The sequence below is a fragment of the Ochotona princeps genome, chromosome 24 (assembly GCF_030435755.1).
Source record: "Ochotona princeps isolate mOchPri1 chromosome 24, mOchPri1.hap1, whole genome shotgun sequence".
Classification (NCBI taxonomy): domain Eukaryota; kingdom Metazoa; phylum Chordata; class Mammalia; order Lagomorpha; family Ochotonidae; genus Ochotona; species Ochotona princeps.
Genome location: NC_080855.1, coordinates 5,315,627 through 5,340,629, shown reverse-complemented (window position 1 = coordinate 5,340,629; position 25,003 = coordinate 5,315,627). Strand labels below are relative to the sequence as shown.

At 61.0% G+C, this 25,003-nt stretch overlaps 1 protein-coding gene across 1 annotated transcript in view; it reads left to right on the top strand.

Moving 5' to 3' along the window:
• Nucleotides 1–25,003, top strand: part of SDK1 (sidekick cell adhesion molecule 1) — an 880,998-nt gene that overhangs the window by 819,726 nt on the left and 36,269 nt on the right. Inside the window, exons 30-35 of the mRNA XM_058680763.1 lie at nucleotides 1,640–1,841; nucleotides 5,878–5,981; nucleotides 8,529–8,599; nucleotides 13,086–13,221; nucleotides 14,537–14,596; nucleotides 16,017–16,118. Coding sequence (XP_058536746.1) covers nucleotides 1,640–1,841; nucleotides 5,878–5,981; nucleotides 8,529–8,599; nucleotides 13,086–13,221; nucleotides 14,537–14,596; nucleotides 16,017–16,118 — 675 coding nt within the window. The remainder of the gene's footprint in view (nucleotides 1–1,639; nucleotides 1,842–5,877; nucleotides 5,982–8,528; nucleotides 8,600–13,085; nucleotides 13,222–14,536; nucleotides 14,597–16,016; nucleotides 16,119–25,003) is intronic.

Sequence of the window (25,003 nt, the reverse complement as noted above, 5' to 3'; positions counted from 1 at the left end):
CCCTTGCTCAGGCTCTGCCCGGCTGCTGCAGGAGCCCCGCTGAGATCTGACAGGAGCCCAGTGAGGCTCCTGTGAGGCTGCCAGGTCCGCCTGACCCCCACGGGGCATGGGGCGCGGGGCACGGAGCGCATGGCACGCAGTGCTGACGAACCCTGTGCCCAGAGGAGGCGCCTCGTGTCTTCAGGCGCACCCGGGCTGCCATGGCCTCCTAGCCCGGCAGCCCCAGCCAGCGAGGCCCATGCCAGCCCGGGCACGGCCATCCCCACTTGCCGGGCTGCCTCATTTCCTGGGTTATCCCAACTGCCCCGGCCCCCTAGGACCATGGCCGGGGCGGCTACCTCTCTCCCAGTTCCCACCCCGTCCCCAAGTCCCTCTGCCATCCAGGCCTGGGAGCCCACCTGGTCCCCCGGGCTCCAGACTGTGCTGTGTACTGCTCAGCCAGCCGTTGCTGCCTCAGCTTCCTGGCAGTGCTTGTCCGTGCTGCCACTCACCCAGCTCACTTCCTGCTACCAGTGTGACTTCCCTGAGACAGTGCTGGCCCGTGCGGCCCATTAGCTCCTCGCTGGGACCCATGTGGGGGACCACAGAGCGAGGGCTGGCTTTGCCGTCCAGTGTCCACCGTGTCCGGGGGCCACAGCCTTCTGCCCTCTGAGAGTCCTGCTCACCCTGGCAGTGAGCAGCTCAGCCCAGCTGGCAAGCCTGTTTCCTGCTGGTGGTGCTGGCCCCGCTCGGAGACGCGTCCCACCTGGGGTCCCTGCCGTCAATCCTGCAGCTGAGGGACGGCGCCTGGGAGAGGCCTGCCAGACGTCAGAGTGCCGGGAGGGAGACCACGGGCAAGGGCCGGGGAAGCGTGGGCAGCAGAGCATGCGCGGGGGGCGGGAGCTGCTGACAGGCCGATCGAAGGGCTCCTCACAGAGCCGTCCCCGCAGGCCCAGCGACTGCTGCTCTATTCCAGGCAACGTGTTTTAATCAGAATCAATAGTCCTCATGATAAACAATTACACAATTACCCCTCCCTCTGTGTAAGTCCAGGGGATGTGAGGACACAGCGACTGGCATACCATATCCACCCACCTCTGAGTCCAGCCCCATACACCTTGTATCCCACCACATCACGCAGAGATGGCGGCCAGCGACCACCCGGAGGGGCCTAGCCTACACCTGCTCTCATCCCCGCCTCAGAGGTCTTCAGTAAATGCTATTAGGGCTTGTGCTCAGGGTGACCGTATGGCAAGTCTTACAGATGGACTGAGCCAAAAACCAGAGTGTTCAGAGGATCCTGGAGGTGCCAGCAGGATGCCCAGGTCCCGGGAATCCCAGCTGTCATTTGCCTACCTGCGCCTTATTGTGGGTGGCCTCCCCTTTGCCCCAGGGAGCAGCGGGGGCCTCCAGTCGGGTCCACACACACCCACAGTCAGGTACAAGACAGCCTGCCATTTCCTGAGCATGGGAGCTTCATGTGTGGTTGGAGTAGCCCATGCGTCCGGCAGCGCCTGCTCCATGTGTCCCACAGTGAGCAGGGGTGCTCGGGCTTGGGGGGCTGTTCTTACAGGCGGTTGGAGCAAACAGCGGCATGACTCCCAGCACCCCTCTTCAGGGAGAACTCCTCATCACGTGTCCTATCCCCTTCTGGTTACAGAGCGGCCTGCACCACCCAGGGAGCTCCTGGTGCCCCAGGCAGAAGTGACCGCCCGCAGCCTCCGGCTCCAATGGGTCCCGGGCAGCGATGGGGCCTCCCCCATCCGGTACTTCACGGTGCAGGTGCGAGAGCTTCCCCGGGGAGAGTGGCAGACCTACTCCTCGTCCATCAGCCACGAAGCCACGGCCTGCGCAGTTGAGAGGTATTGAGGGAGCTGGGACCCTCCCTGGGTGACTGGGGCCTGCCCTGAGGGTCCCTGCCCTGGCCACCTCCAGCTGTCAGAATAGGGACTGTGTGGCTCAAGGGCCGCACACCAAGCTCATTCCGCTCTCCAGGGACCCCGGAATCTCTAGGTCCTGGATCCCCTTCCAAAGGCCCACTCAGCTCCTTCCAGGTGTGTCTTGCATGTTGGTTTCATACTCCCAGCTCCAGGGGTATTGATGCCCTCAACCGTGGGGGTCCTGGCCCCTCCAGGCAGCTGATTCTTGGGGTCACACAGGGGGGCTCTGTGTGCACCTTGTGAAAACAGCAGGACTGCAGATCGTGACAGGCGTGGCCTCCACCATTGACTGCTGGTGGGACCAGAGCAGCATGCCTGTTGAGCCACGACTGTGTGTGTGGGCACCCTTGGCCGTCAGGAGAGCTCCCTGCATCCCTCTGCAATGGAGAAAGTCAAGGTCGGGGGAGGCTGAGTAACCCCAGTCACACAGCAGATCCTGTATCCCCATCACGTGTCCCCTGGTCTCAGCTCTGCAGGCCGTGTGAGCCCGCCCTGGCACCTTGTCCTTCTCACCTACCCTGAGGAAGCTGCTACTCGGGGCTGGGAAGGGAGTGTCCCGGGCTCCTGAAGGCCACCCTGGAGGAAGCGTGGGCCAAGACCATGGCTTCCAGGCTGAGCCCATGCAACCCAGGAAGGGGACATTGCTGTCTGCTCCACAGTAACCCTGAGGGTCAGGAGGCCACATGGCTGCTGCCTCAGCTCAGCTGGCAGGGGGCATGAGCAGAAACCCCGTGTGCCAAGCCCAGCCGTGTACTGCTAGGTGGGAGCCCCCAGAAAGGGCAGCAGGTGGCTGGCATGCCTCTGGGGCAGCCTTGATCCTTGACCGTCACACACCCTGCTCCTGCCCTGCGGGCCCAGAGGAATCAGGCGGCACTGTAGCTCGTCACCTCCGCTTGCCCAGTGACCATGTGGGATTCAGAGGGGAGAGCGGCTGTGCCCTAGGACTGAGTGTCCAGTGCGTGGTGGACTGGGGTGAAGGGTGATGACAGGGTGAGGCCAGGCCCGCTGGGCCAGGGCATTCTCATGGCTGCCCATGGAGGTGTAAGGCTGACAGCCTGAGGGTGCCAGGTCAGACACCGCACCCTGCGAAGTGTGGCTGTGCCAGCTGTGGTCCTGTCCTCAGCCAGTGGGCACCTCTGAGGGCTCTGCTGCAGCTCCCACCATCAGGCCTCTTCGGCCACAGGCCCAGGGAGAGGCGGCCCCTTGGTGCAGCATGAGGCCACGTGACCCTAGCCATCCACCTGGACACTGTCGTCCTATTGTATCCATGTCAAGATAAGGCTCCCCGCTCCCGAAGGGGCCAGGTGAGCCAGCCAGCTCAGGGACCCTGCTGTCCCTGCAGCCTGCCAGCCAGCTCAGGGACCCTGCCTGAAATCTGGCCCTGCAAAACCCATCAGAGGCTCAGGCATCGAGCAGTAGGCACAGCCTGTGGTGCCGCCCGGGGAGATGGCGCGGAGCAGCGGGTCCACAGCTGATTGGCAGCTGGTCAGTCACTGGCCGGTGGATGATGCAGCAAGGTGGGCGGCCTCCCACACAATGCGGTAAGGAGGAGGCCGCCCCCACAGGGCTGCGTGAGCATTCTGGATGCCACGCGAGGATGGGGCAGTGGCAATGGCGGCTTGGGGCAGAGCTGTGCGCCTGCTAGTACTGGTTCTGCCCTTCCGCTGGGCCCTCCTGCTGCGTCAGCCAACAGGAGGCCCTCCAGGGAGCTCATGGAGCAGCCCTCTGGGCCCAGCTCCCCGGCACTGCATGGCCCTTTAAAATGCTGCCGCTTAGAAGTCATCTGAGCTTGCCCAAGGATATGGCGCCTCAGCTCAGTAGTCTTTATTCTCTGTAATGGTAAAAATGAATTTTTAAGGACCATCTTCTGTGCCTTCAAGACAAATGAAGGCCTCAGTGGATTGCTCTCAGACTGTCCAGGACTGGGAGTTTTCACGGTAACCCGAAGGTGGGTGTGACTGCAGAGGCTTGTCTGCTGGTCAGCATCTGTTGAGCTGTGCGGGAAGAGGGATGGGTGTGAGTGGGCACCCACCGTACCCCCAGACCCGCTGGGGAAGCGAAGCCTGGCCCTGTGATTCCTAGCCTGAAGCAGTCGAGGTCAGACTTGCTTTGTGAATATCCACATTGCTGGATTGGAGCTCTGACTGCAGGCTTGGAGGACAAGACGTCCTGTGTCAGCCGTATCTTCATCTCGTGGGTTCGGGGTGCTCGAGAGCTGAGAACACGGTTGTCACAAGAGCTCCTACATCTGCTCAACATCCGACGTGCTGGGTGCATCCGGAGCACCGAGATGAGCAAGGAAGGGCTGGAGAGCGTGTTCCGGGATTGCTGGCTTTACCAAGTCCTGCTCTGCTGGGGATCACGTGTAGCAAGGCAGCGGGCAGGGCAGAGGTCCAGGCTGGGGTGGGGCCAGCAGGCAGCCTGTCGCCACCAGGAGCGGCCGGGAAAGCTGGGGCCACCCTGTGCGGAATGCGGCCGCGTCCCACCTTGGAGCCAGTGAGAGGAGGCCGGATGCTAAGCCTGGGATGCCACTGCTGGGGTGCCGGGGTGAGCCAGAGACTGTGCTGGGTGCTACACACGACCTGCTCCACCCAGCCAGTGTCACCCTTGTGTGTCCGTCCCTCCAGCCCTGCATACAGAGCTTCCTGGAGCCAGGCACCAGGCTGGGTTCTTGTCCTCACAGTGTAGGGCTTACAGTTCCAGACAACCGAGGAAATGAACAGAGCATTGGGGACATTTGGCTGGGGACAGGCATCTCCCATAGCCAGTTCAGCTGGCACCTGAAGGAAAAGGCCAGAGTTAGCCAAGACTTCAGAGCGCGTGCCCCCACCCAAGGCCGCGCTGTGCTGCTTTCCATACAAGGAGGTGGTGGCCCAAGCCGGTGTGGGCAGTTCAGATGCACACGGCAGGGAGAAAGGCGTATAGTTCCCACCAGAACTGAATGTGGTCACTTCTGGGGAGCCGTTTGCATGAATGTAACCAGAACTTTCTCCTGGAAACCTGTGCAAAGATCCATGTTGGTGCAGCTTTCCATACAGCTGCCACATGGGATTCCAGTCCAAGCTCAGCTGCACTCACGTCCATGCTGGGAGGCCGCAGACGAGGGCCTGAGCTGCCCACAGGGGAGACCCAGATGGAGTCCCTGGCTCCCAGCGTCGGCCTGGCGCAGCCCACCTTGTCAAGGGCGCCTGGAGAGCGAACCAGAAGGCAGGAGCAGGACAGTGAAATGAGAACCAAGACGGGCTGCTTCTGATTACAGCTTACAAAAACAGAAAGTTCCTTTCTGTCAACAGATGTTGCCCAGGCTGCTGTGTAGGACAGACGAGGGGTCAGGGGGAGACTGCTGGCTGAGGCAGGTGGCATCGGTCCAACTCACAGGGCCCACCTGCTCAGCTGGAAAACCACTGGTCTTCAGTTTGGGGCAAACGCAAAAAGAGGCTTGCTTGCAGGTGACAAAGCGTTGGTGTGAACTGGTGATCAGAACGACTCCCTGGCCAAGAACTAGCGCACTCGCCTGCCATGTGTGCAGTGCCCCTCCCTGGGCACCACCGCACTCGCCTGCCCTGTGTGCCGTGCCCCTCCCTGGGCACCACCACTCCCAGTTATCCCAGGGCACAGTCAAGGCCCCCCAAAGTACCTGCCCACTGTAGCCAGGGAGGGTCTGCCCATACCCCACAGCAAAACAGCCTCCTCTTCACAAGGTGGTCTATACTGAGCTCCTCTAGGAGCCTGGAGCCCCTATGGGCAGGGTGGCAGGTGCCCCACACCTCCTGTGGGCAGGGTGGCAGGTGCCCCCAGTCACAGGTCTCCTGTGGGCAGGGTGGCAGGTGCCCCACAGCCACGGGTCTCCTCCTGTTCTTATGGGCAGGGCAGGGTGGCAGGTACCCCGCACTCATGGGTGGTCTCCTGTGGGCACGGTGGCAGGTGCCCCGCACTCATGGGTTTCTTTGTGTTTCAGGCTGAGGCCTTTCACCTCCTACAAGCTGCGCCTGAAAGCCACCAACGACATCGGGGACAGTGACTTCAGTGTGGAGACAGAGGCAGTGACCACGCTGCAGGATGGTGAGCTGGCTGCCCCTTGCACAGCTCCTGGAGACAGCCTCGGGTGCCTCTTGAGCTGAGAGCTCGGGAGGGTGGGTGAGCAGCAGACTCCATCCGACACAGCCAGCATGAACACTCCCACATCCCAGGCCACAGGTCAAGGCCGCAGGGGCTTCCAAATGGAAGGGAAGATCTTTGATTGGCTCCCACAGCCCCCAGAAAGTGAATAATTGATGGGGCAGTTAAAAATGGATGTCGGCGGGTGGTGTAGGAGGATCCGGTGCCTTTCACTTGCAGGCTGCTTCACCTGACCCTGACACGAGTGAGGGACAGCCAGAGCCCCTCGGGGATCCAGGGCCCCACCTGTCCCTTGTGGAAGGCACCCGGGCTGGAAGTCCAGTCACTCTGTGTGCAGAGGTCCTGCCAGGCCACAGTGAGCCACCTGACACACAGCCAGCTGCAGGGGTGGGGGCGGCGTGCCCCGTGCCAGGGCAAGGGGTGGATATTGCACACAGACGCTGCAGGGCAGATCCCAGACCGGAAGCCAAGCACTGAGTTCACCCAACAGTGCTTTATGCCAATTCCCTAAACCATCCCCAAGCTCTGCCTCTTCCATTTAACGCACCAGTGCAACGATTTTCAAGTCCACCGGTTTCAGGCCAGCTCACCCCATGACCCCACATCTGCGCGTCTATTCTTTTTATAACCTTCATAAGCTTAGCTTCGCCAATGTGAAACCTCCCGTGACCTCAGGGACCAGCCCCAGGGTGGAGGGAACATCTGAGCTTGTCAGCACACCATACAAACTACACTACAAACCCTGAGCTCCCCCTGGGGCAGACGCTGTGGGCCTGGCTCCAGTAGGAGGGGCCAGCATGCTCTGGGGAGCAGTGGGGTCTGCACCCCCAGACATGGTTCCCCCGTGTGGTTCTTGCTGGGCCCTGGACTGTTGCCCATGCACCCGTCCTTGGGGCTCACAGAGCCTGCAGTGCCCGTGTCCACTGTCAGCCGCGAGCTCGTGAGGCCGGGCGGGGAGACAGGGCAAGCCAGAGGGGGCAGGAAAGCCCTTCCCGACAGTCCACACACCCCACACCGGGCCAGTTCACACTGAATGCCGCCGTGCTGAGGTACAAGGCCCAGACGCCTTGGCACCCTGTTCAACCCCACCTTCGACAGGCACGGTGGGAGAGCTAAGCACCGACTCCGTGGCTCAGATGAATGGTACACAGCAGTGGACTGTGTCGTCCTGTGTTGTCCCGGTGTGTCTGCCAGCCGAGAGGTGTGGGGAGCCAGGCTGACAGGGCAGAGCTGGCCCAGGGCTGGTGGGGCTGGAAGGCCCCGCCTGGCCCTTTGATGTGCGGAACACTGCTCTGAAGCGCCTGTCCCTCATTGTGTCACTGAGCCCTGAGTGGGGCCACGCCGAATAGGGACCGTGTAGGCGCTCTCCGGTGGCTGTTTCCCTCCCTGCACAGCGTCACAGTGCCAGGGTTGGGAGTGTCCAGGATCTGGGCTCCTGCGTGACCAGGCTCTCCAGGCGCTGGGAGAAGGCCTGCTGCTGTGACGACGGGGCAGCAGGTGGCACACAGGTCCAGGGGACATCAGTCTGTCCACCCGAGGCAGAGCCCGCAAGGCTGCTGGTGTGGCTCTGCTACCGCTGCAAGGCCTGAGGGCCCAAGGAAGGGGAGCCCTATGGTGGCGGGGGAATGACAGAGGGTGGCCCAGGGACTGAGGTGTGAGCTCCGTGCGGGGCACTCAGTGGGGACATGGGGGGCCCTCTCAGCCACTGAGTCCATTCTTATTGAGCCTAGGACATGTGTTGGGGCTGGGCCGGCTCCCGGGTATGGCCACCAGGAAGACAGAAGGAAGTTGATTGAGTCCGTCAAAGAGGACCCCAGGATTCAGCGAGGGTAGAGAAGGAGGGCTTCCTGGCCGTGTTGGATGTCCAGCAGGAGTTTCATTAGGCTGGAGGGCAGGGCATGCACACAGCCAGAGGTCAGGTCAACCTTGTCCCTGTGGACACCAGAGAACTGTGACAGCTCCCAGACCGTGGCTGTCTAACGTTCCCACCAGCTGTGGCCCGAGATCCCAGCAACATTTCCAACTAAAAGCATGTGGTCTGGCTCCCCTGTCCGTCCTGTTCAGGGGATCAGACTTTTTCAAAAATGACGTCACTCCCCACCCTTAGAAGCTCTGGGCACTGCGGGAAGTGTGTCGAGGCAGGGGGCTCCCAGGGAACCATGGTTGGCCCCTCAAGGAGTTCTGGAAATTTCCTAACTGTCCAGTGGGCTCCAAGTCCAAGATGGTACCAGGTGCTACCTGGCTGGGAGTGGGTCCCTGCCACCACAGGCACAGGTTCTGAGTGCAGCCTGGGGAGCTCTGAGAAGGCCACCTGGGCAGGAAGGGCAGGCCTGGGGGCATGGCCCCTCGGGGTGGCCAGCGAGAGCCTCTGGGGCCATGGGGGTCACCCTCTTCCCTGCTTGGTTCTGGCATGGCCCCTCGGGGTGGCCAGCGAGAGCCTCTGGGGCCATGGGGGTCACCCTCTTCCCTGCTTGGTTCTTTGTTTTTCAGTCCCCGGAGAGCCTCCAGGGTCCGTCTCTGCAACGCCGCACACCACCTCCTCGGTTCTGATCCAGTGGCAGGTAAGAGCCAGGCCCACGCCGGCATCCCCTGAACCACGGCCCTGTTCCCTCACCCACCACACCACGCCCCACTCCCTCACCCACCATAGCCCAGGAACCACAGAGGGAAAATGGTGTCAGAGTACGACTCCTGAACACTGGGGATACACCGCGAGGCGTGTGCAGCGGGATCTCACCCTGGACAGGCCAGCTCTGAGCCAGCACCTCTGAGCAGGGGCCACCCTTGCTTGGGGGGACAGGGCAGGGGGAGGCCAGTACCAGCAGGTTCATGCCAGTAGCCTTGGACAAGGGCAGTGTTGGAAGCACGCGTGCTCCGTGCAAGAGCGGATTGTGTCAGGGCAGCAGACTGCAGCCCTTGGAGGTGTCACGTGTGTTGAGCAAGTCCGGGTCCTCAATCTAGACCGAGGCCTGTCCTGGCAAATAGTGCTGGATGGCACTGAAGGGATAGGTCACTCTGATTTCTAATTCTGGACAGTATGTGCTCACAGTGGGGTGTCCTGGGGCTAGCAGCAAAGGGGCGAACCCCAAGAGAGCCTGCTAACAAATTACCAGGAGAGAGTCCGTGAGGACAGGGAGGCGGGGGCCTAGGGACAGGAACACACAGGCAGATGGCATTTCCCCAGGGTGCTGCAGGCAGATGGCAAGGACGAGGACAGTGCCAAGGGCACGGGCAAGTTGCTGAGGCCAGAGTGGCATGGAGATGGGTGATGTGGAGTCAGGGCTATGAGCTGGGCACACAGAGGGACGTCGGGGTAGCATGAGAGAGTTCCGTGCTGTCGGTGATGTCATCACAGACCTTGAAAGTCGGGAGGCAAAGGGGCCTGGGGGATGCTGAAAACCAAGAGCGTGGTCTGCAGGGGGCCTGGCTGGGGGGTGGCAGGTTGGAGGGCCATGTCCTGACCCTACACAGGCCTGTGGGAAGGGAGGCAGTGGAACAGGCAGGAACAGCAGTCTTGGGGACCAGCAGAAACCTCCAGAAAATGATCCTGCAGAGCCCTGGGCCCTGGGGCTGGGTGGCCATGTGAGGCACCCATATAACCTGGGCAGCCAGGGGGCTGGATGCCTTCTAACCAGGATGGAGCCCTATGGGACAGAAGCAGAGAGAAGTCTGGGGGCTGTGCCCCACCTCACTGTTGCACTGTGGCTTTTCTGGGGTGCATGAGGCTGGCGGGAGCTGTGGGGGCGGGAGATGCAGGCAGGTGAAGGAGCTGCTCCAGGGCCAGCCTCTCACCCGCGTGGCTGGCACCGGCCTCTGAGAGCTCCTGCTGCACCTGTGGCCTCAGCAGCAGAGCGAGTCCTGGTCCAGGTGTGAATGCAGGTAGCAGTTCTTTAAGGTCACCTGCACGTCCCCCAGCACTGCTTCCTGCAAGCAGGACTTGAGTAAGCCGCCTTCTAGTACCGTTAGAGCAGCTGCCCACTTCCTGGCCTCCTTTAGTGCTTTCTGGAATGCTCTGCTGGGACACTCACCCTGCCCTGGGGTGGCCAGAGTGTGGGGATGGGAAGGGACTCGGGACATAAGCCCCTCCATCACCGCCCTGGGCAGCCAATCCCAGGCCTGGCTGTAGCTCTCAGTCGGCTCCTGGAGACCTCTTGGGCTTGAGGTTGTGCCTGTGGACCCAGAAAGTCACAAAGCCGACCTCCCAGGAGTGTTCACAGACCCCGCTCACCTCCGCAGTCCCTGCCTATCAGGGCCTTTGGTAGGAGGCAGAAAGCAATCAAAATGGAAATTCAAGGTCCTGAGCCTTTGTTCCCCACCCTCCACCAGCACAGTCGGCAGAGAAGAGAAAATAGGCTCTTTGTACTGTGCTCAGTTCTGCCAGGAAATTTGCTTTGTGGATGGAGCCCAGGCCTGCTGGTGACTAGGTAGGCAGGCCCCTTTCCTACAGAGGCGGTGAGCAGAGCGGTCACTCAGGGTGGGTGTCCTTGCCTGCTCACAGGTGGCCACACATGGCCGTGGAGCTGCCCGTGTCTCCAGGGTGCTGGTGGCCAGCTCTGCACAGTCGCCCCAAGGGGGCTGGGCGTTGGCGCCTCTGGGCTGTTGCCCTTCAGAGCCAGTCCCAGGAGGTGGTCAGTATCCTGTATTGTGCAAATAAGTGCCTGTCAACTGCCTGGCAATTACAGCAAAATTAAAATTATGAGTAATTTACTTAAACAAGAAGAACAGAACAAGGGAAAAGAAGCGAGGTTTAAATATAGACTCACATCCCATACGAAATATTTCACCTGTAAACCCATTTTCCCACCTAGCAACTTGTTTCCAATGCGTCACCACTGTAATTTCCAAGCTGCAGACCCCTCAGATGTCCCCCCTGCTACCGCGGGGTCAGCTCTAACGCGGCTCGGCAGGGTTATCAATCGGCTTTGCGTGGGGTCCGATTCTGTTTGAAAGCTGAGGTTCTGGGCGTTGTAAGCTTGCGTTCGCGCTCTCACACTGGTGGGTGTGAGCGTGCGTTCCCGCTCGCACACTGCTGGCCTGGACCGAGGGTCTTGGGCACAGCCTTTGGGCCGAGAGCTCAGGGTGGGAGGAGAAGCTCACAGGAGAGGCTCACACCGGCTCCGGGCCTCCCACCCCCAGCAGCCGGCCCAGCCTGGTGTGTGTGTGCTGGGGGAGGGTGGGAGCTGAGCCTAGGCCCCCTGGAGCTGCCGTGCCACACACAGCTGCCCTGGAAAGGACCAAGAGTCCTCCCTCAGCGTCACCCAGGGGTGTGTCCCAAATGCCAGGAGAAGCAGGTGGAGTAAAGCCCCGCTAGTGTCCCACGCACTTGCTGGGGGAGTGGATTCCATCGGCAAGGAAGGTGCTAGCTGTACGTTAAGAGATCCACACGGTGGGCCTGGCAGACACTTGTGTTCCTCCCCAAATCCCCAGGCTCCTGCTGGGAGGGGGACACCCCTGCTTTGTGGGTGTCCTAGGAATTCTGGGGATCAGTGGGGCCAGGGAGGGGACCCAGCATCCCATGCACCTTGGCCAGAAGTATTTAAGACCGAGTCAGTGTCCCTGGGCCCAGCCTCAGAAGTGTACTCACAGAGGCCTGCCACCCTCAGAACCCATTTGGTCCCCAGTGGGGACACATCTGTTTCCCTAACCTCCCCCAGCGCCCTGCCTACTTGACCAAATTGAATCTAGTCCTCTCCCCTCACCCCAGCCTTCCTCCTCTGCGCAAGGCAAGTCGCTGCTTTCCTGCCGCCACCTGCAGAGTGGTCCAGCTCTCCGTCCCCCTGCTGTGCTCCCAGTGCCTGAAGCAGTCACAGGCATGGCCTGCAACTGCCTGAGGCTTCCAGGGTGGCCCTGGGTGGGAGTGCGGGCTGGCACTTAGCAGGGATCCGGCCACCCACTCCAGACGCCCTCCCGCCTCTGCTCACCGGCCAGAGTCAGCCCAGCTAATAGAAACAGAAGCGTGAGCAGGCGCAGGCCCCAGGGGCTCTCGGCAGGACCACCGTGCCACCTGCGAGGACCGGTGCCTGGAGCAGCACGCGGACTTACTGGGTTCTGGGGCCGAAATCGTCAGGCGGCGATTTGGCTCCCCATCTCAGGGGTCCAGGGAGGGAAGGTCAGAGGCCGAGACCCCTGAGCTCACACCATCTGTCCATGTGTCACTGTGGGCATGAGTGGCACAGCCCCAGGCGGCAGCTGAGCCCACGCGTGTCTCAGTGGGCGGGGGAGACGGTGTCTCCTGAGCTCAGCTTCCGGTCCTTCTCGGGGCACCCCTGCTTGGGGAGCAGTGCGGGACCTGGCTTGGTCCTGACTTGGGCCCTGGGGACTGGGAACTGTTCGCTGTGAAGCTCGTGCCCTCCCGTCCTGCCTGCGGCCCCTGGCGTGCAGCGCCGGTGGCTGAGCAGTGGTCGCCATGTGCTTTCTCTGGTTCTGCCCAGGCCCTCAGCAACACAGCCCCACCTCACCCGGCCTGGGCACCCTGGCATTGACAGCTCAGCTCTCAGACACGACGAGAGGAGTGACGCTCTCCTGCCTGCACTCCATGGATCTGCCCTGTGTCCACAGCAGTCGCTGGGAGGGCACACGGCCCAGCCTGCCCTCCTTCCCCGAGGGTGGGCCTGGGTGGGAGTGTGGGCCAGTGCTTAGAGCTGTGCCCTCCCTCCCTGAGAGTGGGCCCAGCCAGGGCAGGGTTGGAGCTGGCCACTTACCACAGTCTCTCCATGTTCTGGATTTACCACCGGGGCAGCCTCCTCAGCACCAGGGCCCTGCTCTCCTGCCCCAGCCTTGGGGTCTGTTAGGGATTTGAGCAGCACAGTAGTTGGTCAGTTGTACCAGGCACACATGCTCAGGAGCGGAGGTACCCAGCCCAGGACCTATGGGGCAGTTCTGTGCCTGGGAGGCTCGCTGGACCCTGTCGGTGAGCGTCGCCGCTCCCCCTGTTGATAACAAAGCAGGACCAGGGACCCCAGTGTGTGGTTCGCCCTCTGTTTTGTTCATGGGGGCGCAGAGGCCCCAGGCTTTGCCCACAGGCTTAGTCGTGCGATCTCTTTGCAGCCTCCACGGGATGAGACCCTGAACGGCCTCCTCCAGGGCTACCGGATCTACTACCGGGAGCTGGAATTCGAGGCGGGCTCAGGCCTGGAGGCCAAGACGCTTAAGAGCCCCTCAGCTTTGCGAGCCGAGCTCACAGGTGAGTGTGCCCCCCGTCCTGGCACCTGGGGAAGGACAAGACCTGAGGGGAGGGCCTCAGTGCTGTCCCCAGGGAGTGGGGAGCAGGCAGGGGTGGGCCCATGCAGGTGTGTGAGGTGGGTGGCCAGGAAGGCCCCCGTGTGCAGGGGTGTGAGGTGGGCAGCCGGGAAAGTCCCCGCATACAGGGGTGTGAGGTGGGCAGCTGGGAAAGTCCCCGTGTGCAGGGGAGTGAGGTGGGCAGCTGGGAAAGTCCCCGTGTGCAGAGGTGTGAGGTGAGCAGCCGGGAAGGCCCCCGCATACAGGGGTGTGAGGTGGGCATCCGGGAAAGTCCCCGTGTGCAGGGGTGTGAGGTGGGCAGCTGGGAAAGTCCCCGTGTGCAGAGGTGTGAGGTGGGCAGCCGGGAAAGTCCCCGTGTGCAGGGGTGTGAGGTGGGCAGCCGGGAAGGCCCCCGCATACAGGGGTGTGAGGTGGGCATCCGGGAAAGTCCCCGTGTGCGGGGGTGTGAGGTGGGCAGCCGGGAAAGTCCCCATGTGCAGGGGTGTGAGGTGGGCAGCCAGGAAAGTCCCTGTGTACAGGGGTGTGAGGTGGGCAACCGGGAGGGCCCCCGTGTGTGTGGGTGGGAGGTGGGCAGCCAAGAAGGCCCCCACATGCGTGGGTGGGAGGTGGGCAGCCGGGAAAGTCCCCATGTGTAGGGGTGTGAGGTGGGCAGCCGAGAAGGCCCCCACATGCGGGGTGTGAGGTGGGCAGCCGGGTCTCATGCAGTGGGGGGTTCACTAAGGGAACAGCAGCAGTGCAGTCCAGTTGGAACAACTCTGCAGCCAGAGAAGGGCTGGGAGCCCCATGCTTCCCAGGACCCACTCAGACCAAAGGCCTCAGCCTGGGGCCTGTGACTCTCCCAGCCTCCCTGGAAGGAGGCCTGTGGGGTTTCGTTCCCTGGCTCAGAAAATGCCCTTGCCCCCTTGTGTGGAGCAGCCCCAGCAGGGAGCACCTGGGGGCCCCCTTGCCTTCCACAGCCTCCGTTGACTGCACACCTGAGACGCTGGTGGCCAGCCTGCCTTGCAGCACCCAGGGACACACGCGTCTCCGTCTTCCTTCCACTGGCATGATGTGTTCGTGCAGTTGGAGGGTGAGCACACACCTGCTGCCTCAGGCAGGGGCCTTGATGTTCCAGGATCAGGCTGGGACACCCCAGCAGGCTGCAGCAGGCCAGCTTCACGGCCCAGGAAGTGTGGCGTGGGAGCTGACTCCTGTCGCATGTCACCTGCGGCAACTGTCGCTACATGCTAACTGCCTTCCTGCTCTGCTTACCCCAATAGCCCAAAGCAGCTTCAAGACCGTGAACAGCAGCTCCACGCTAACCACGTATGAATTAACACGTAAGTGCACGCCACCTGCTGCGGGGTCCCCGTGACTGCTGAGCGCCACGCGGCCACAGCCCATTGTCCCCTCCGTGGACTCAGTGGGGCCAGCTTGGATTAAGGACTCATTTCTCGAATCCCCACTCTCAGATGACGCTTGTCAACATGTATCCCTGCCAGGGAGACAGGGAAGAGGCTTCTGGAAGCGGGGCGGGGCAGCTTGGCATCATGTGGTCCTGGAGTAGGGGACAGAGTACAGTCTGACTGGGCTGAACTGCCCTGCTCATGCCAACATTTGCTTCTAAACTCATTTGGTACAACTTGCACAGTGTGAGGTTTACCGTTCTCACCATTTCGGGGTTCACAGTTTGGGGTGCTAGGCACTTGCCATCCTCCGTTTCCAGTGCCACTCATGTCGGACGGGCCCTCTGCTGCCATTAAACCCTGTCCCCTGCCCCTAGCAGCCAGTGTCCTGCCCTGGAAGCCCTGGCGCCTCATACTGGGGAGCTGTTCACCACTGTGCCCCACCTGGCCATCCGTGGAGCAGCAGGTGCCAGGATCCCTGGCATCTTAGGGCTCAGTAGGCTCTGTTTGGCTAATCCAGCCCTCCTCCCTCGGGCTAACAGACTCGCGCCACTGCACATCTGACTGCTGGCTGAGGGTGGGCTTGCAGAGCCTGGCGTGGAGCTTGGGAGCGCCAGGTGGGGTTCACTTCCACGGGCTAGATTAAGGAGTGGTGATGTTCATGACTGGTGATCAGTCTCGCACTGGGAGCCAAGAGGAACAACAGCCCCCGAAGGACTGACTGACAGGCTGGCCCCCGGCTCAGCATGTGGGCAGAACTGGGTGGGCACTCCCTGGCCCCTGGCTCGGCACGTGGGCAGAACTGGGTGGGCGTTCCCATAGCTCAGCTATGTGGACAGAGATGGGTGGGCATTCCCTGACCCCCGGCTCAGCCACGTGGGCAGAGCCAGGCAGGTGTTCCTTGGAAGCCAAGGTAAAAGAACCTTGACATCTGACGTGTTGTGTTCTGCTGAGCTCATTGGGACGGAGATGTGGGACATGAAGGCCGACCCACATCAGCATCAGCTCTGGCACCTGGCCTCAGACACAGGGTGGTGGTAGCCGGGGCGGAAGCGTCCAGCTTTCATGCCAAGCCTGTCCCTGCGGAGCGTGGCCTCAGCCCCCATCTGTGTGATCTCCGTGTGCGGCTCCCTACGTCCTTGCCCTCCCTGGACAAGGTCATCAAAGGCTTTGCACTTGAGATTGACTCATGTCTTTTGAAAAAATAATTAAGTCCTTTCCTACAACATGGGGGCTTGGTTGTGGTAGGCATGGGTGCATTTCAGAGCTGTCCCCCAGGGAGCAGACTGGTGTGGCATGTGAGCGAAGGACAGCAGGCCCGGGGCACTGATGCCCGCCCCCCTGAACCTTGCAGATCTAAAGAAGTACAGGCGCTATGAAGTGGTCATGACTGCCTATAACATCATCGGCGAGAGCCCAGCCAGCGCGCCCGTGGAGGTCTTTGTCGGCGAAGCAGGTAGGCTCTGGGAACCCCTGGCCCTGTGGCCAGTGAGGGTCCCAGCCAGCTGAGCGGCCAGGAGCTGTGCGGCCAACTGTGTCAGATGGGGGAAGGCACAGTTGCTGGGGTCAGAGGTCCCATGCCACTGTCCTGAGAGCTGAGGGTCCAGGCAGCTCCCGTGAAGGGTACTTGGAGTGTATGTCCCCGCAAGAGCAGTGTCCCCGCAGGAGGGCCCAGCTGCGAGGAGCAGGACCAGTGGCCAGCAACTCCCCAGGTGACCTTGCAATCTGGAGAGTTTGCTGCTAGTAACCAATGAAGACCATCAGGATCTGGCTCAGAAGATTTTTTCTGGAATGGTCCAGCAGTTTCCCCGCAGCTGAGGACATCTGGAGCGTGGGTTGTCGCCACCTCTCTTTGTGTGAAAATGTGTCCAGTGGTGGTGGGAGCTGGGTTATCCAGGGGGCTGGGCCTGGCCACAGAGGAGCCAGAGGAGCAGGGGAGACTCAGGCCTGCCGAGGCAGCTCAGGTTGCTGTGGCCGAGGTCCCCGAATACAGCGGTTGATGCTGTCTGCCTGGACCACATGGACAACACGTGACGTGGGAGGATCCCGGAGGACAGCGGGCCATGGCCGAGCGCTCTGCACAGCTGTGTGCAGGCACGCTTTGCCTGGGTGGCGATGCAGACAACGTGTGTGCATTGGCCTGCAGGACAGCGTGCGGGGACCCCAGGAGGCACCACAGGCCCTGTGCCACGTCCCGCCACGTCCTGCCACGTCCCGCCACGTCCTGCCATGTCCTGGGTGTGAGCTGTATACGGTCGTATCCCCTCCTCAAGCCCTTCAGGATGTGGACGCTCAGTCCTCATGGCTGAAGTTCATTTTCCATGAGCGTAAATCACAGATGGGGTCTGTCTGCAGGTCTGAGAAGGCCCAGGCGCCCTGGCGGCTCAGCGGCCCTGCAGGCTCGGGGCCACCGGCCCGGTGCTGGCTCGCCTCATGCTGACAGATGGGCTATTGGTTTTCAAGAACTACTTGCACGTCAGGGATGTCACATTTGAGCACGTTCGAGGCAAATCATTTTCTGTTTCTGTTATTTGTCTTTAATTTTATTGTGTTTAAACAGTGTGGTCCAACTTCCACACCTGCTTCAGCTCTGTTTCCACCAGAAATCTGGCACATGCTCAGGTTGCCTTCTGCGTTTTTGTGGCCTTTGTTATTATTTTTTTTTCATTTAACTTTTTAAACCAGCTGGGATTTATTTTGGTACCTGGTGAAAGGTGACCTTCTAGATAGATCATCTGGAGTCTGCCCGCCCCCACCCCGTCTGGCGACGGAGGCTCTTGGCAGCGTCTTCATCGCGTTTCAAATCCTTGGACACAGCCGGGTCGGTCTGGGCCTTCTGTGGCCTGGGTACCGCCAAGCCTTCCGCCGACTCCGCTGTGTTCCTCGCCTTCCTGTGGGGTACAATGGAGCTTGTCTTCTGTTTTCCAAATCCCTCAGACCTTCCGGGAACCTTGTAGGTGTTTTGGCAAGTTCTCCTGGGCTTTGGAGGGAGGTTGATGTAAGACGTGCAGGTGGACTCGGGCCTCTCCGGCATCTCCAGCCTGCTCCCAGCTCCCGTCCAGGAGCTGGTCTGTCGCTGGGACCTCATGGTGTCCTCACTACCATCCTGCCTGGTGTGCAGCCTTGGACCTTGGCTGCTGCTGCGGGCCCAGGCGTCCTACCGACGAGTGCCCACTCTCTGTATAAGGGAGTCCACACTTGCCTCACCCCTCCCTCTGGTGCCTGCCACCACCAGGACAGCAGCCTGGGGACTGGAACCCTGGCTCTTGGCGCCCACCCTGCAGTGAGCTGGGCAGTGGTGGCCGCTCAGCGCTGCGGGTAGGATTGGAGTCGCCTGCGAGTACTTTGCTTTGCGGACAGGGGAGTGCCCTGTGACAGCCACCTCACTGTTCTGATGCAGTGTGGGCTCTGCCTACCTGTAAATGCTCTAGCGACTGTTGGTCTGAGTCTGTTGTTAGTCTGCCTGTTGGTTGACCAGAGGCAAGTGGCCCAGCCTCCAGCTGGTTTTGCTCCCCCTGGGGACAGAGGCAGCCAGACCTGGCGCCTGTGCAGTGGCATGAGGGGCACCCGGGGCGGTGCAGGCCTAAAGGCGTGCATTCGAGATGAGCAGAGAACTCGCTTGTTTTCGGGGTGGCCAGTGCAGCTCTATAAATTGCAAGGCAGTGGTGACTCAAAGCTGCTGCTCTGCAGCCTGCCCATGAGGAGCTGACTCTCCTGTTCCAGGGTGCCCAGGCTCTTTGTGGTGCTAATGTGAGGGGCCCAGCACCTCTGGGTGCTGTGTGTGAAGAACCTGGGCCCTCCGGGTGCTGTGTGTGAGTCCCCAGGCCCTCCGGGTGCTGTGTGTGAGTCCTCAGGCCCTCCGGGTGCTGTGTGTGAGTCCTCAGGCCCCCTGTGGGGCTTTTGTATGAAGCAAGCAGCCTTGCATTGGGCATTCTGGGCAGTGCATTGTCACAGTCACCCAGGGGCGTTGCTGTGTCCCACTGGTGATTTACTGGCCTGTGTCAAGTCTGCAGGGACGGAGGGTCCCGCGTGCTCCTGCAGCTCTGGGCTGCAGCTGTGTAGTCATCTCCCCTGACATGTGAAGCCTGTCCTGGCATTCAGGCTGGTGTTTCCCTGAATGAAGGTGGCCCCCGTGGCCACTGTGCCAGCTGTGCCTACGACACAGGTATACAGACCCTGAGGGGCTGTGCGTCCCCTCACCACAGCGCTGCACGGGCCCCTTGCTGCCTCCTCCAGCTCTCTCCCACTTGGGGATCCCAGAGCACCCCATGCTGAGGCCCCTGAGGGCTGTGGGACAGTGAGCGAGGCAGCCGTGGTGACTGGGGGAAGCCGAGCGAGGGGACATGGGGGCACGCCACTCCTGGGTATCACCCCTGAGCACAGAGGCAGCCACGGCCTGGGAGGTAGCGAGGAAGGAAGGGACCCTGGGCCTGGCTTCAGCTTGGGGAAGCTGTAACCCAGGGCCCTCCAGCAGAGGCCTCCTGGAAACCTCTGTGCCCATGTTTTGATCCCATGCCCTTATTTTACTGCAGTGGCCCTTCTAAGTGCAACCCCTCAAACCCCTGTGGTTGATAAGGAGAAATCAGACCCTCTCCTGAGACCATGCCCACCACGACAGCCTTCCTGTCTCCGCGCAAGCCTGGGTCAGTGCCTTTCCTGGCAGACCCAGGGCCGAGGCAATGCCGATGGATTCGTGATGTTGTTAATAACCTTATTTCCATAACAACTGCCTGTGAAAGGTTACAGGAGTGTTCTGCAGCCTCATGGTTTCTGCAGAGAGGCCCCTGCGTGCCTGTCCATGGCCGGGTGCTGTGGAAGACCCTATGGCAGCAAGCGCATGGCCCTGCGTCCCACTGGAGAGAGTGCTGGTCCTCGCCCACGGGGCCCCGGGGTGCAGGGGGAGCAGTGGATTTGACAGCACTTTGTCCGCAGTGTCGTGGTCAACCCTGGGCCCGTCCCCAACACTGGTCTCCCTGTGACTCTTCCTCCTGAAGGAAGTTCCCTCTCTCATTCCTGCCCCGCAGTCAGGGAACTCAGGGCACGAGCAGAGTGGATGCCAGCGTGGTGGCCATGCGCAGTGCCCACCCAGTGCAGCCCAGGGTCCCGCCCTGCTCCACTGCCTGCCCCCTTTGACTTGGAGCTGTTCTAAGAATCATATCTGAAAGCAGGACATTTCATTTGGAAGTATTTTCAGTTTGTCTCCTAAAATATGTAGCCACAAAGTCCCGACCACAGACCGCCGAGGAGCCATCTGCTCTTCTAGGCTTCGCTGCGCTCCGTGTCAGGCTCATCCGCCGCAGCCTCCTGTGGCTTGGACAGCGTCAAAGTTAGCCTTGGAGCTCCGTGAGCATGACAGCAAAGCGGCCCCCGGTCCAGACCCTCCACGCACACCTGCACACTCGGCCCGGTGGGGGGGAGCACATCTGGCCCTTTGTGTTTGTAAATAAAACTTTATCAGAACAGGCTACAGCTTTGTCAAGCCCTGGACAGTAAATCCTTGAGCTGCTTTCCCCATAGCAAGGCAGTGATGAGTGGGGTGTCAGAGGCCTCTGGCCTCAAAGCTGGCCTCTAAGTTTCTAGACGGCAGTTTCCAACTCCAGCCCACACCTCACCCATCGAGCCCGCTACAGACTTGAGTGAGAGTCAGGCGTGCCTCCGGCAGTGTGGGTTTAGTGGGCACACCTGCGCACGGGGGCTGTGCGTGGCACTGCACGATGTAGGAGCATGTGGGGTGTGACACAAACAGGGTTTGGGCTTGGAAGGTCACTCTGTAGGCAAGAGAACAGGAAACAGCAGCTGCCTGGGGCACGGCCAGGTTTTTGGAGTAGCCTTCTCCCGCCCGTCCTCACAGTGGGCTTTCCAGCTCCAAGCACAGGAGAGCAAAGCTCCTTCCAGGCCTGGGCTGTGTTTGGCTGTGGTGAGGATCCAGGGCCAGCCTCCACCCTGGGCCAACCTGGAGGGTCATGCATTGGCTGTGGTGAACCCGAAGCACTCTGGCCTCAACTTCCTTCTCCCGTTGAAGTACCCCATCAAGAGCACTGGGCACTGTGGCCTGGCTGTGTGCAGCGTCCGCGCCTCCGTCCCCACCCTTAGCCTCCATCTCACAACGCGCACCCCGTCTGTCTGCACCTGCCACGTGTTCTTGCCGCACCCTGGGTGCGCACCATCAAAGCCACCCACTGGAAGTCCTGGTGGTTCCCATAGTCTGTAATTCCCACCAGCATGTCTGCCAGTTAGAGCAGGGGCATGTCCCAGCTCTCCCGTGTGGATTTGACAGCGCCCTGTGCAGGGCCGAGTCTGTAGCTGGAATACCCACACCGTGATGCCCACTGTGTAGATCCCAGGCAGGGGGACCAGGGCGAGGCAGCTGTCACCGTCAGTGTCAGCTGTGGGGCTGCCGTGCGCCTCTGTCCCCAAGCACAGCAGCTTTCCACTCCCCAGTTTCCGGAGGTTTCTGGAGGGAGTGGCCTTCAGGTCTGAGCAGGACCCCTGTCCCTCCCTCCTGGGTGCCACGGGTGGAAGGAACGTGCCATCAGTTGGAGTTGTCATGAGCTTTTGGAACGTTAGGAGTGCTAACTAGGTCCCTCACGACTCCTGCCATCCTGAGGTCCCGGGGGCTTCATGGGGACGGCTGGGTGTTGGACTTCCTGCTCAGTGCTGTGTGATTCAAATGCCTTTGGACTTGGGACTGTGTGCACACCAGAGGCCCCGGCTTTGAGCTTTTTGGCTCACCTGTGAGGACCCCGCCAGCCCTCCTGCATTGTCACTGCCCTCCGCGCCCAGTGTGGGCCTGGCCTCTGCTGATGGAGGTCAGAGCTGCCTGTGTAACCTTCACAGACCAGAGGGCCCAGCGGCCCAAGGAGAACCCAGCCTTCCTTCCTGAGGGAACAGGAGCCAACAGAATGAGCAAAGAAGGTCAGTGAGAATAGAGAATATATTCATCTTCTACAGGAAAGCTGGAAGTGTAAGACAAGGAACAGTTTAACAGAAGCAAAAAGATGAGTGTAGGCCAGCACTTCTGATATGAAAATGTGAATAATTGTCCTCAAATTATCATTAGGGATTTACCAAAATAATGAATTACCAAGTAACAAAAACTGTAAGTGGAACCTGGTGGAGCCTGACACGGTCTAAGTGACCTGCCCTCAGTACAGCACGTGCCAGAGCGGCCCGGGGTGGCCCTCAGTACAGCACGTGACAGCGCGGCCCGGGGTGGCCCTCAGTACAGCACGTGACAGCGCGGCCCGGGGTGGCCCTCAGTACAGCATGTGCCAGCACTGGCCCGGGGTGGCCCTCAGTACAGCACGTGCCAGCGCGGCCCGGGGTGGCCCTCAGTACAGCACGTGCCAGAGCGGCCCGGGGTGGCCCTCAGTACAGCACGTGCCAGCACTGGCCCGGGGTGGCCCTCAGTACAGCACGTGCCAGCGCGGCCCGGGGTGGCCCTCAGTACAGCACGTGCCAGCACTGGCCCGGGGTGGCCCTCAGTACAGCACGTGCCAGCGCGGCCCGGGGTGGCCCTCAGTACAGCACGTGCCAGCGCGGCCCGGGGTGGCCCTCAGTACAGCACGTGCCAGCACTGGCCCAGGGTGGCCCTCAGTATAGCACGTGCCAGAGCGGCCCGGGGTGGCCCTCAGTATAGCACGTGCCAGCACTGGCCCGGGGTGGCCCTCAGTACAGCACGTGCCAGCGTGGCCCGGGGTGGCCCTCAGTACAGCACGTGCCAGAGTGGCCCAGGGTGGCCCTTGCAGTGGGATGCCCACCTTTCTGCTGTGAGTCCAACAGACAGCATGTTCTCACCTCTGCTCATGCTGCTCCAATCCCTGCTCTACCCGCGCCTTTGCTCGCTGCCCATTGTCACATCCTCTCCTGGCCTGAGTGTGTCTTCACAGTCTGTCTTGGGCTGTGTGGTGAGATTGACTCCATGCTAACCTGTCTGTCACATCTTTGTACCCACTCACTCCTCAGCCTTAAGCTGGGACTGGACGCTATGCAGGAAGTTGCAGCAAAGTTAGGCTGAATCCGGCAGCCTCCAACCCCAGCTCATTTGCGTGGTGCTGCCCTTTATGGATGGCCACCCCTCTCTCCCACCTGTCAGCTTCTTTCTGGGTCTCAGACTGAGGGAGCAAGCCCCAGAGGGACAGGCAGTCTGGAGGCTGTGGGAGAAGGGCCGGCGTGGCTGTGGCCCTCTAGTCCCGGGGTGTCCACACCTGCCTCTGCTGTGCCCATGTGACAGGGAGAGTGACTGATGTGGTCCAGTCCGGGTCAGAATGTGCTGTGGAGTCAGGGGCAGTGGGCCGGTGCTGTCCGTACTCCCATGGCTGTTGGCTGGCCCACGTGAAGCTCGGTGGCCTACTTCAGGGACAGCAGGCCCACCAGGGGTGGAGTTAGTGAGGAGAGCGCTCTTGAGGGTTTGCCCAGCACCCACCTCCCCTCCCTTAGAGAGGCAGGAGAGCCGTTCCACAGCCCAGCTCAGCTCCCAGCACCCACTCTGCAGGGCCTCCCTCACCAGTCATCCAGAATTACAGAGAGTTCCAGAAAGTTCTGGAATTCCACAACAGCAGTCCCGCAAGTTTCTCTGCCATTGCTGAGATCTCCACCAGGGCTGTGTGTCCGCTGCCCGGTGAGGTGGCGCCGTGAACAATCCAGCTCTGTAATGGCCTTGTCTGGCTTCACGTGAGACACCCAGAGAAGCCCAGCTGGGCAGCCCCCTCACTGCACCTTTGCCACCTCTGTGCCAGCAGGTGCCAGGCACTGCCAGCCTGCAGAGCTTTCCCGAGTACTTCCCTGCACTTTGACAAACATGCTAAGCTAACATGCATGTTCTAATAATGTTCTCATTGCCTCTCGGGTGCAGAGCCACAAGCCCTCGGCCCCAGACACGCCTGCTCCGGCACTACACAGAATCGCAGCCGGGATGGCACACAGCTGTGACCTTCCGCAACTGAGTCCCCGAGTCCCGTGTCAGGGCAGAGAACTGGCAGCCATCAGGAGCCCAGAAGTTACATTGTGAATCCCATGAGCTGTGCTCTGTGTTTGTGCAACTTTCTTTCTCTGCTTCTGGCATCAACAAAACAATTCTTTGTTACCTGTGGTGTGTTTTCATGGTGCAAAGACCCAGAACCAGCAGAGCCGCCGGGGGAGGGAGGCATCTCAGCTGGGGCGTGCGGTGCTCACTGGCCCGAGCCTGCACCTGGGGCCTGGTGCTGCAGGGACGGCCTCCCAGGGCCTGGGCCTGCGGGGGTCGGCAGGGGCTCCCGGAGGCCGCAGCTCCTGCACACGGGGCTCTGAGCGTGGCACAGCATGGCGCTGTCAGGGCACCAGCTTGGGCCGTGTCTTTGAGAGGAAGCCTTGGGGGTGTTGGGGAAGGAGATGCCTGTGCTCAATTTTGCCTTTTACGTTTTAATTGTACAACAGTAATTTTGCAACAGAGTTGCCGATGGCAAACATGCAAAAGACATTAACTTTATTTATGTTTTGGATTATTAATGTGGCTGTTAAAATTCCTCCAGTTAGTTTTGATTGAATTGTTTTTTTGTGTGATTCTGTTGTTTAATGGAGCGGTAAATAAGAATTTCTGATAATGAGGCCGAGCATCTGTCACAACAACCTGGTGTGGGTTATTAACATTTCCATTAACGGCGGGGTGGGCAGTGATAATACGGAAACCACACAGTTAGAACAAAATAAATAGTTGGTGTCAGGCTGAGTGACTGTTAATTACAATTTTATTCAGGGGGTGAGGGGGAACGGGGAGGGGTGACCGTCCAGGTCACTCTCTCCCAGGGAGGCCTCCCCTGGAGCCCAGCTGCCAGCTTGTCTCCCTGGGGTCACTGTTTGGTCAGCTGCCTTTGTGGTCTGCACACAGGCTGCTGTGCCCACGTGGCGGTCCTGGGCCCAGGCTGGGGCTGCGGGAGGCGCTGAGGGCCCCCCTGGCAGTCCTCCGCAGAGCCCAGCCCTGCCCGACTGCGGGCACAGCTCTCAGGAGGCCTAGAACAGACTGTCACAAGAAAGTGCTGGCACAGAATTAAGAGTCAGGGTGAGGCTGGTGGAATGTAGAGAGTCCCGTGTCTCTCCCGACCCTGGGAGCCTGTGCCACAGGCGCCACCCACCGCTTCCAGGGCTACCTGGGGAGGTGTGGCCAAGGCACCTTCATCAGCCACCTGCTGTGCATGTTCGGGGGACCTTGTCACACCAAGTCCCAGGGAGCTCCCCAGACGGGACAAAGGAGAGGTAGTGAGGACTCACACTCGGAGCCAGCCTCGGAGAGCAACACAGGGCAGTGACCTGAGAGATTGGAAGCCTGCAGCTGGAGGGGCAGCCCCGAGTCTGGGCATGCAGACC